At 36.9% G+C, this 11,915-nt stretch overlaps 4 protein-coding genes across 4 annotated transcripts; 2 read left to right on the top strand and 2 right to left on the bottom strand.

Annotated features, from left to right (window-relative positions):
- Positions 1–9: 9 nt before the first annotated feature.
- On the bottom strand, positions 10–904 carry LOC145212479 (ragulator complex protein LAMTOR4-like). The gene has a single exon (XM_080080611.1). It carries the CDS (start codon positions 810–812, stop codon positions 516–518), a length of 297 nt encoding a protein of 98 aa, XP_079936737.1. The 5' UTR covers positions 813–904; the 3' UTR covers positions 10–515.
- Positions 905–2,754: 1,850 nt separating this feature from the next.
- LOC145212468 (TBC1 domain family member 16-like) lies at positions 2,755–5,663 on the top strand. The gene has a single exon (XM_080080599.1). The coding sequence runs from the start codon at positions 2,827–2,829 to the stop codon at positions 4,819–4,821; it is 1,995 nt and encodes a 664-aa protein (XP_079936725.1). The 5' UTR covers positions 2,755–2,826; the 3' UTR covers positions 4,822–5,663.
- Positions 5,664–5,692: 29 nt separating this feature from the next.
- LOC145212474 (glucosamine-6-phosphate deaminase 2-like) lies at positions 5,693–8,038 on the top strand. Its single transcript, XM_080080605.1, has 2 exons — positions 5,693–6,288; positions 6,588–8,038. Exons 1-2 carry the CDS (start codon positions 5,695–5,697, stop codon positions 6,849–6,851), a joined length of 858 nt encoding a protein of 285 aa, XP_079936731.1. The 5' UTR covers positions 5,693–5,694; the 3' UTR covers positions 6,852–8,038.
- Positions 8,039–8,135: 97 nt separating this feature from the next.
- LOC145213011 (uncharacterized) lies at positions 8,136–11,858 on the bottom strand. Its single transcript, XM_080081256.1, has 5 exons — positions 10,944–11,858; positions 10,146–10,281; positions 10,044–10,060; positions 9,711–9,943; positions 8,136–8,574 (listed from the first exon to the last, which is right to left on the bottom strand). The coding sequence occupies exons 1-5, from the start codon at positions 11,301–11,303 to the stop codon at positions 8,427–8,429; spliced, it is 894 nt and encodes a 297-aa protein (XP_079937382.1). The 5' UTR covers positions 11,304–11,858; the 3' UTR covers positions 8,136–8,426.
- Between the last annotated feature and the right edge of the window lie 57 nt (positions 11,859–11,915).

Genomic DNA, 11,915 nt, shown 5'->3' on the forward strand with positions numbered 1-11,915 from the left:
TCTAATTGCTAGGATAAAGGAAAAAATGTAAGAATAAAGTCATATACAAACATAAATCTTTCAAACTAAAAGCAAACTATTCTTTTCATGTATTCAAAATCAGAAAATGAAATCAACAAATGTACATGTATATAACTGCAAAGATTGATATGTTATTTCTTTCAAAATGTTTTGGATTTTTAGAAATATTTAGACAGATCTTAAACAAGCATTGAGCTCTTAATTAAAACATTTTTTAAATGTTTAAAAATGCCCAAAAAGTCAACAATCATAAATTGTACAAGCATTACCAAAAAAACTTTAATGTTTAGACGCCTCTTTTGTCAACCAACATGAAAACTACTGCTGTCTTTTTAATTGATGTATATCATGTAGTATATAGAAAATACATCACAACAATCGATTGAGGATGATAATTTTTTTCAGTTTTTTTTTCTTGAAATGAAAGATCTGTTTCACCAACCGAGTGTACGACCCACAACTGTGTATCTGTTTCTCCTCTTGTCACAAAACATTTAAGCTATTACAGTCTGAGGAAGATATGGCTTCTTGACAATGTATATTTTATCATTTGACACTGTCGCGAGAAGCATGTGATTTGAAAATATCAGACTCAATCTTTTCACAGGACTTTCGGAAGCACCAAGTTTTACTTTCCATGCAATCTGAACCATCCGCATTAGAACTTTGGCAGTCTTTGCATCATTGCTTAAATCCCCCGATGACTCTATAACATCACCATCTTCATTTAAAACCAAATATCCAAGTTGGTCAGGAATGTCTTTGAGATTATGTGGCTGCATAGTAGCCATACCTTTCACACTTCTATGAGAGTTAACCTTGATTTAAATAGGCAACAAAAATTTTACATCAAATCCTGTGCAGCATTAAAAGTAACTTAAATAAGAGATAATTCTGTTTGTCAATGTTTTCGCAAATACTTCTTATTGTCACATTTTTTCCAAAAAATATCACATGAAACATTTGTAAATCTAATTTGTTGGTCTTTATAAACTGATGTGCAATTTCTGTAATTAGAGTAGTTTGTAATGCATAATTTATGTGATAATAAGAATCAAACAATCTACAATCACCTTGTGCGGTTGTAGGTTTTGAAGCGAATACCGAGTACGAGTACCACATGGATATACCTTCGATACCGATTACCGAGTACTTAGGTGTAGTGTTGTACTTCACTGGCTAATTTATCTGCCATGGTCGGGGTACAGGCGCGCACACACACATGCCGAAAAATGTAATCTCCACTTTTTGTGGAACTTTTTTCCAATTTTGTGCTATCCGAAGCAAATATTGGCATAAAGTTGCCTGTATTCTTATGGTGCAAATCGGCCTTCGGTACTCGCACGTTGGTATCAAAAACTGAGACAAAATATTTCGATACCGAGTACGAGTATCGATACCACTGAAATCGTTCGATACCGTCGATACCGAGTACCGGGTACTCGTCCCATCACTACCTCTAATACTAGTATTGTAGTATACATTTTTAGGGCCTATTTTTTATGTACACTTTTATTGCGCCTATAATTTCAGGCAGCTTTTAAATTAATGGTGTCACTGTCACTACCGCAGTTGTGTGACAAAATGCAGATTGTTTTACAACTGGCACATACAAATAAAGATTTTTCAGCTGCACAAAGAAAAACACAAATTTCCTCTAGTCTAACAAATAACAATAGAGTACAAGGCTGGACTATTTTTAGTACAAGGCTAGACTAGCAAGAAGCCTGGATGCATAGAACACATGACTTGTTTATATTACTGGCGCCACCTTGTGACAAATGCAAACGTTTTATTCGAACACTAGGTGGCCTAAGAGCAACATATATTGGCCATGCACAAAGGAACAACAAATGTCTGGTTTAAGGTTTATTACCGTGTGACTCGACTTGTGACAGCTCCTGTCGTGCTGCGTGACAGAGAGAAGGTTTGAAACAGTAGAAGGTTCAGGTATTACAACATGTGTTGTAAACTAAACCAATGCCTTGCCTTTTTGAATAAAATTAATAATAGGTAGGAACAGATCGAAAGTGTGGTTATTATCGGGTCACACTAAAAGCAGAAAAACAGAAAAGCGGGAAAAGCAGGAAATCAACACTAAAACCAGAAAAGAAAGGAAAAGCATAAAAAAGGGATATTTGTGTTTTCTAAAAGAGTGAAATAATAATTGCAGAAAAACAGGAAAAGAGTAAAATTTCTTTTTTATAAGATCTCGAAATACAGATTTGTTTTTATGCCATTCTTACTCTAAAAATCATTTTAAATTATTTTCACATCGATGGTGCTTATTCGACATTTGTATTTGATTTGTATCAGATAAAACGGCATAAAAAAAAAAGAAACATTTTGCATTTTTCTGTATTTTGCCACAATTGATGTAGAACGCTATTAGATCACTTTTAAATGTTTTTTACGAGTAACGACATAAAATAAGAATAAAGAAACATTTCCTGTTTTTCTGCTTTTTGTATTTACAAATTTATGAACCAAGAAATTTCACTTTTTTTCCTGTTTTTCTGGAATTATTTTTTCCCTTTTTTTAGAAAACACAATTTTCCCTTTTTTTCTGCTTTTTCTTTCTTTTTTGCTTTTAGTGTCGATTTCCTGCTTTTCCCGCTTTTCCGTTTTTCTGCTTTTAGTGTTACCCGTTATTATCCGCCACTGTAAACTAGGTTTCAGAAATAATGTTGTTACTAAGTCAGTGTTTCGTGTACTATTTTTTATAACATTTGTTATTTATTGAAAATCAACAGGTGTCTTTGGTGATCTTAAATTTTTTGTGTTTTGAACTAACACTATAAAGACATGGAAAAGGTGTCAAGACAGTTCATCCAATTATTGACCAATCAGAGTGTTACAGCGAAAACTGTGCCTCCAGTTGATGGTGAAATATTGTACTGTAAAAACAATGTTTGTATCCACCCTCCAGGACTGTTGGCAAATTCAATCACACACCATAGTGGATTTTTAAGCATTTCGGCAAAAGTTAATGAGACCTCAACTTCACTAATGCTGAGCTGGAAACCAAGCAAAACATTTTCAAAAAGTACTGAAGAGGACAAAAACAACACAGTTCCTGAAATATCTGGACAAATTGATACCATACAAGATGAGAATAATGTAGAAGATCTCCCATCTCCTTCAAGTTCTTCTGCAACATCTGAATACAAATCTGTATCACCATCTGATACCGTTACCTCATTCAGTGACATAGAACAAGACACAAACGAGGAAACAAAAGCTGAAAATATAAACCACACTGGAACTGTCAATGAGCATGACTCTACTCTTGATTCCAGCAGAAATAGTGCTGACTTATCTAAATCCCCTTTAGCAATACACAATTTTCAATTTCCTGAAAACTCAATTCAATTTCAGAAGAAAACAGCTTCATACAATGGTCATGTTATCAGGCCCCCTAAAGACCAGGCATTTGGAGCATTTGCAGTTGATTTGGCCGAAATGAGATCACTGCGGATGTTTTTCAGCAATGATAACTGTACAAATGGTGAACTGGTTATTGCAAGCAAAGAATCTCAGTACAAGGTGTTGCATTTTCACTGTGGTGGACTGGACTGTATTTATGCAGTACTAAAGGAGTGGAAAGCCAATATTAAGCAGGCTCAAAGGGCAGATGAAGAACTGAGCATCAATCATTTCTCATACATAAGACCACAGTTGACAAATGAAGAACGGCACCCAGAAGAAGGACTCTATAGAGGGTTAACCGTTGACACTTGGATGTTGTATACTGATGAATTTGGAAGGGTACAGAATGAGCAAAACATACAAAAAGCTGTGTTCTTTGGCGGTGTAGAGAAGCAGCTCCGGGCAGAGGTGTGGCCATTCCTCTTGAAATACTACAACTTAAATACCACTGTAACTGAGCGAGATGAAATACGAATGGAACGCTACCACAAATATGTTGCCATAAACTGTGAACGCGAGGCACTGTTGAATGTGGAAGAAGTTGATGATTTTTTGAAAAATGTTGCTTGCTCAGTAGAGAAAGATGTGCTGCGTACTGATCGAGCAAATCCTTTCTATCAAGGTGAAGGAAACCCAAACCTGGACACACTGGAACGAATTCTGCTCAACTATTCAGTATACACAAAGACAAGTTATACACAGGGAATGTCAGATTTGCTTTCCCCCTTGTTAATTGAAATTAAGGAAGAAAGCGATGTTTTCTGGTGTTTTGTTGGCCTTATGCAAAGGACTATCTTTATCAGTTCACCTTCAGATGCTGATATGGAAAAGCAGCTTCTGTATTTGAGAGAGCTCCTCAGACTGCTTGTCCCTGCATTTTACAAGCACTTATTGACCTGTGGGCCAGGCGCTTTGGAGCTCTTGTTTGCGCACAGGTGGATCTTGCTTTGCTTTAAGCGCGAGTTCACAGAATCTGAAGCACTTATGATCTGGGAGTCATGCTGGGCTCATTACCAGACCAACTATTTTCACTTGTTTATATGTGTCGCAATTATATCTCTCTATGGCGCTGATGTTGCTGATCTAAAATTAGCCTCAGATGAGATGTTACTGCACTTTTCTCATCTTTCAATGCAAATGAATGGTTCCCTCGTTTTGAGAAAAGCCAGAGGACTTTTGCATTCCATGTTATCATCTAATTCCATTCCTTGCACTTTACATGACCTCTTTTGCCTGCCTGTAACACATGATAGCACTCAGATTCCCAAAGTCAAATGCAATGGGGGAAATGAGTGCGCGGGAAGTTGTGTTCATGGTGGTGAAGTACACAGAAATCCAATGAAAAAGTTTAATCTTGGACGCTTTTTTTAATTTGTGTTTTCAATAACTAATTTCTTTCGCAAGGGTTAAGAATCTTTGGAGATCTTATTGTGTTTTCCTAAATTTATATCATTGTTCCCTCCTGTTTACTTGTGCATGGTGGTACTGGTGCATCATTGCCTAAAGAGTTACCTTGTTCACATCAGTCAAAACACCATCAAAAAAAGTCTGTTAACAGTAAAAATCTTCTTCAGATTTACTATTTATTTTTCTGAAGCACATCATCAGCAGATTGCACATACTTTGTTTCTGTAGAAGGATACTGTATACCTAGTTGTTATTTGCACAACCCATAGTAATATGGAGCAATTTGAAAAACTACCTAGTTATATAATTATCGCACCTTTTTTCTGCCTGAAAGTAGTACAATAAGAAGCATTTAGATGTTTTAGCTATTGATCATTTGCAATTTTCTCTTAAATAGTGTATCATTAAAAATTAGTAAATAGTGTGTGTTTTTGTTTATTTAATTTTGATGCATCTCTGATTGCTTTAGTGTTTTAAATTTAGAGTGTTGAAGCTAAAATTATTTTGAAACCATCATTTTTGTGATAAATTTAGCCACACATACTTTTGAAATACATTTCGCTTATTTGAAAAAAAAACACTGTAAAACTGTAGTTTGTCATGTGTGCAATGTTTTTGTGATATTTTTTAATTTCATATAGTTATTGATGCATACCTAAATATTTCTTCACTTGGTGTTGTTTTTTTATTTGCCAGAACTTGCACATTTGTTTTATTTCAATTTTGTTAAAGATACATAGTTTATGTTTAAGTTTTTTGTCTATTCTGTAATAATTAGTCTGTAATCTGTCGATTGTTTCCTGTAGGTTCAACAATCATAGACTTTTTACCATCAGTATGAGACTTGTTATTTTGGATGATGTTGACAAGGTCAGCACATGGGCTGCCAAGTACATCAGAAACAAGATTCTTGCCTTCAACCCTGGACCAGACAAGTACTTTGTACTCGGCTTGCCCACAGGCAGCACACCAATGGGAACATATAAAAAATTAATAGAGTTCTACAAATCAGGTGTTCTGTCATTCAAGTACGTCAAGACCTTTAACATGGATGAGTATGTGGGTTTACCAAGAGATCACCCAGAGAGCTATCACTCCTTCATGTTTGACTATTTGTTTAAGCACATTGACATTGACCCAAAGAATGTCCATATTCTTGATGGAAATGCAGAAAATCTGGTTGCTGAGTGCAATGCTTTTGAAAAGAAAATTTCTGAAGCTGGTGGTGTGAATCTTTTTGTTGGAGGCATTGGTCCAGATGGGCACATAGCTTTCAATGAACCAGGATCAAGTCTGGTTTCCAGGACCAGGGTCAAAACTTTAGCTCAGGATACCATTTTAGCAAATGCACGATTTTTTGATAATGATTTGTCAAAGGTACCAACCCAAGCACTCACTGTAGGTGTTGGAACTGTTATGGACGCTCAAGAGGTAAATATAATTTTCAGCTACTTTAACTGGCTGTTAAGTCATGCAAAATTTTAAAATTATAAGCAATTATGAGTCATGAATTGTGCATGAGATGATTTACTAAGCTGCATTGGTGGAATCATGTACATTTTTTTGTATTCGTTCAAATAACCTTAACATCCTGCCATCTACTTTAATACATATGTTTCTTACTTGGAGACATACTAGATTGTAGGCTATGTGGGGTTTACTAGAATCCTCAGTGACAGCAGAATCTTAACACATTAACTTCAAGAGTGAAAAATGTTTTTCTTTTGCAGGTCATGATTTTGATTACCGGAGCACACAAAGCATATGCATTGCACAAGGCGATCGAGGGTGGAGTAAGTCACATGTGGACAGTGTCTGCATTCCAGCAGCATCCAAAGTCAATTTTTATATGTGACGAAAATGCAACACTGGAACTGAAGGTAAAAACAGTGAAGTATTTCAAGGGATTGATGGAACTCCACAATAAACTGGTTGAAGACACTGACCCCGGTGCAGAAGAGAGAAAGAGAAATAAATTACAATCAAGTACTTGAAGTGTGTTGTTGCTTGTTGGCATCATTTAAAACATATCAGTGCTTTTTTATTCATTTAGTTGTGCTGCGATGGCATTAGCAATCCAATTTTCATACACATATACTTGTTTAAGCATTTTCTTTCTTTGTGCTACAAAATACTTGTTTTGGGACCTTTCTATAAAGTGGGCAGGCCTCTTTTTCACTGTTTGTTTTGCTTTCATGCCACAACACTTAACTCTTTGTTTGAAAAAAGTACAGTGCATTTATACATATTTTTGAAAAAGGACAATAGCTTGTGTGAAATACCAGTATGATATAATGTGTAGTTCCCCCTAAAAAATAGCTTACTAATCAGTTTCCTTTATGTTCCACATGTCAATGCTCTATAATGTATTATGTCAGACTTCGAATTCATTAGGACAAGAAATGAAATTATTGATTTCTGAAAGGTCAGTTGAACTGCCAATACTTAAAATCTAAATCAATAAAATGATTTGGACACTTGGTTAACATCAGTGGTGGGATTCAAATTTTTTGTCAGCCGGACTATCACAAAAGTCGTATTTTTCAGTCAGTTTTGTTACAAAAAGTTCATTGACAGTAACCAGTAATGCTAACCAGTTCCCTGATCTAATAAAACTTTGTAAGACGGTTCTATAGAACCGGTGCGAACTGGCTGAATCCCACCACTGGTTGAAATGTAATAAGTTATAACATTATGTCCACATTTTTGTTTATTTAATATATTAGTCAACGGCAATGTTTTATTTACCTGTACAGTTCCTTGTGCATTTTCAGAAACAAGTTCATTTATTGTGTGATATAAATGTGTTTGTCTTATATTCAGTACAACCTCAACTGTCACTAGTATGCCCATTGCTTGTGCACTTAGACCTTAGCACAAAGGTACTTTTTTGCAAGTCATCCCAATTATCTGTGTAAAATCATTCACAAAAGTTGTAGGAATTTAAATTGCATGTCTTGTCACAGTGACTAAGGTTTTTTAGGAAAAGTTTAATCTGCTGCTGTTTTCTTTCTGCTGAATTTTTGTTGCAAATTTGAAAGTACACTTTCTTGTGTTGTTTCCATTAACAGGTTTATCCTGTTTAAATTTGAGGAGTATCACCATTTATTGCCTGTCAATTTATAAACGTTTGGTGCAATTTACTTTAAACTTGAGACAAGATAATAAAATGTACATACTACATGGTGTTTGATTTCAAACGAAAAAACACATATAACTTATATACAGTATATTGTATTTACACTTGAAAGATATCATTTTATTGGGAGGTAGTCGTGTACTTTTAGGAAAAATTTATTTTGCTGAGTAAAAGACACATCATACCAGCTTAATTGTGCTAAATATTTACGAAGCGTGAAGACGAAGGCTAATAATCGAAGGAAATGTGCAGGTTGAACTTAAAATAACAGGCAACACCCATTTGGGTCAGCTACTAAAAAATAGTGGCACAGCACGTTTTGTGTGGTTTAGAAGCATAGATATCACGACATTCTAAAAAAACACAATCGTATCAACGACGTCTGTCTTGATATTTTATTACGGGGTCATAAGCGAAACGCTAAACTGTATCACGAATGCGTGGTCTGTGTAATGACATGCAGGGCTTGTCGCTTTCGTCGAATAAACCGTCGCTCTTGCAATACACGGTGGTGCCATGAGCATTGAATAAATCGATTGTCCGACCTGCGCACGGCTTCGCACGCGCTCGACAGATTGCTGAAAGCATATATTACACTGACGTGTGAACAATTGGTTGGTCGTCGTCTGTCACAGCAGATGGACGGCGCATTTCCCTGTGACGATTTCCTTCCCTTGCGTTATCGTGACGCAGAATAATAAATGTCTATATCCTTTGAACGAGGGAGATTTACAGGTCAATAGGTAAATAACTGACACGCACAAAACACCCAGCGCTGGGTTTTTTCATACTCAAAACGACGGAGTTACCATCCGTGTAACTAACCAAGGGACATATGTTAGCCAGATCAAAAATGTTCCAAAATCTATCAATGATATAACCCGGGGCACAAGGAAGTTCGACATTTTACCCTGGAATGCCACAAAGAAACAACCGGCACATACCCAAAACGCTCTAGTCAAGGAAATTTCACTTTGGCAACCGATTTACCTTTGTTCTAAACGTACATTTTAGCGTTTTAAAGCAGTAGTTCTCAACCAGTAATACGCGTACGGTACTACAGTGGTACGCCGGAATTTTTCATGTGGTACATGAGTAGCTTTCTGTCATAGTTAATTCAAGTCAGATCATGAAATGCAACTTAACTAACCCAATCAGCCTGGTTTAGCGAAACTTAAACATTTCGTTAGAATTGCTGGTGTCAGAAACATATGTGCTAGCTTAGTAAAGAAGAATCCGCCTAGCTCTTGGTCTATAGCAGTGGTTCTCAACCAGGGCCCATGTCTATAGATTCACCATTAAACACTACTAAAACCCTTTTTCTTTTTTAATGCGCATGATTAAGTGTGTGTTGCAAATAACTTTATTCCCTAATTTATTTAACTATTTCACACACTATTTGTCTATATTGAGGTTTTTCATGTCAACGGATACATATTCTTGTATACTCTATTCGACCCGTTCAAAGCCAAATTTAGTACCGAATTCCAACACAGGTTGCCATTTTAATTTGTAAGGGGGCCACATGACTTACAGGGTTATTTGAAGGGGGCCATGAGGCTAAAAAGTTACTTTTAAGGGGCCACCAAAAGTTGAGAACCACTGGTCTACACCCAAACAGGGTTTATGCGTTACGCAACGACAGAAAAGGTCGTCATGTGGTACGCGATTAGTATAAGGTTGAGAACCACTGATTTAAAGGTATTGGAACTACCTGTAAATAACTTGGTACGAGCGTATGCCCTGTTGGGTGACATTTTCGATTTCACCGAAACTACGAAGATATTCTATGGCTTGACGGAGGGAAATCATTTTGCTGATAAAGACGCGGACAGCTGATAAAGGAACTTGGATGCAGCGACTTCGTGTTCTTTGTTGCTCGACTTCGTCCAATAATTTCAGTTCTTTAAAAACGTGTGTATTTCGGCTGTAGTCTGTGTTCATCAACTTTCAATGCCATGTTTAACCTTTATACACTAAGTCTTGGGAAAACGCTGTGAGGCCTAAACAGCAAACTAAGCGTAACAACTAACAAATTACAGTGAACTTTGCGACCACACCAAGCTAATACATGATATAAAAGCAACTACTATTTTTTGTTTTTTTGTTTCGCACCCGTTCGTTTGCAGTGTCGCGTCGCTAAATCAACAGATTTCATACACACCTCTTCGAGTGTGAAAAATCTGACTTGGCTTCGGGGTTATATACATCATAGACTGTTGACCTTGGTGTTGTTCGAGGTCACGTTTACCAAGTATTTTCAGACGACCGGTGGGAAGAGAGTTCTAAACAAAAGAGAATTAAGCGCATTTTAAGAAATTTAAATTGAGGGTGTGTCATGTGGAAACATAGGACTCGAAATTGCCAGTTCGAAGGCAAAGTAATTTCCACGCATATTTGTTTCGCGTTCTGTGGAAATCTTATGAAACGCAGATTGTGTTAAACACAGGGAACATTGTTTGGGGCAGCACTACTTCGTGCGATCATCAGGGCAAACTGGGTTTCCAAGGATAGGAAGTTGCTCTTAATAAACGTCGTTTACGACAAAAATTACAACACCGAAAATGTGTTCATTTGATTTGACACTAACCCTCTACTTCCACCATGCGACTGATGAAAATTAGAGATGTACCAAAGTTTAAATAGGTCCATTTTTGTAAATACTGATCTGGCTTTTACTATTCGTTATTAGTCCATACTTATTTTACCATACAAGACAAAGGCGTTTCAGAGTTTCACTTTAGGAATTAACTTGACTTTTTTAAGTCGCGCCTTTACGTTCGAGCCAGTTTATGTCTGTATGTGGGTCAGACGTGCCGAACATTCGGTCAAATTGGTGAATAACTAACAAAAGATATCCCATCTAAGCAATTCTCGCCCCTGGCGATCAATGTTTCTACTAGATAAGGAAAATCAAGGCCTGTGTTTTTCCCATCTTTAGACCTACCTTTGATGATTGAACTTTGTCTTCCGCTTCAAGAGCTTTGGAAACGGGATCAGGCAAGAACTTCGCCACCCGACAAAGTTTATTAAACTCATACCGAAAACCAGCAAACTTTCCAGATCTACACTTGGTCTGGAAATTGTCAGCTGTTATGCCTTGTTCTAGTCCGTACGCTTGAAACTGGAGATTGTCAAATGCTTTCGAGGTTGGACTATTTGTACGTTGCAGGCAGTATTCTGGAGAGTAGTTTCGTTTGTGCATCCATTGCTCTTGCTGGGACGAAGAAATCAATTGGTCTTGCTTGCTTCGTTCAAAGCCGTACGGTGTCACAACATTAATTATGTTCTGAAGATCACGAGGCATTTTGTCTTGCAGTTACAAGTTGGATTGAGCAATGATACAATTGTTTATTGATTGTGACGTCACCTATTCCCAACAGCATTCATGTATCACATAACAACGATTGTCTTTTGTCATTCTGCCATTCGCACATTTAACAGTTCACAAACAGTCATAGCAGGTGAAGGATGGATGTTCTACAAAAGTTTAAAGTAAACAATTTGTAAGTTCAGCTGAAAAAATACGATTGAACTGTTTGCATTTGAGCCAGTATTGTCCGGTCGTTGACATGCAGCTGGCCATAGCATATATTAGGGTGAAACAGTCTGCAACAGGCCAATGCATGAATTTTAGAAGAACGTTTTCGGAGCAATTGCTTCGCCAATTACGCCTGTCAGATTTACGGGTGTGCCTCATAGAGAATAATTAAAAAATAACATATGCTTGTTAGCAATATAATGAAGGTTGACCATGGCAGGGCAGATAATACAAATTGACAGATGTCGATGTTGGTTCTTGCAGAGCACAGGTCAGCAAAATCCTTTGGGAGAAGTGGGACGTGCCGGATATAACTGCTAATTACGTAGGCGATCAATTATTTATCAACATTGCGCAACGAAGCTGTGGCAGGCGCAG

This window comes from Phallusia mammillata, chromosome 2, assembly GCF_965637545.1.
Source record: "Phallusia mammillata chromosome 2, kaPhaMamm4.hap1.1, whole genome shotgun sequence".
In the NCBI taxonomy this organism is placed as follows: domain Eukaryota; kingdom Metazoa; phylum Chordata; class Ascidiacea; order Phlebobranchia; family Ascidiidae; genus Phallusia; species Phallusia mammillata.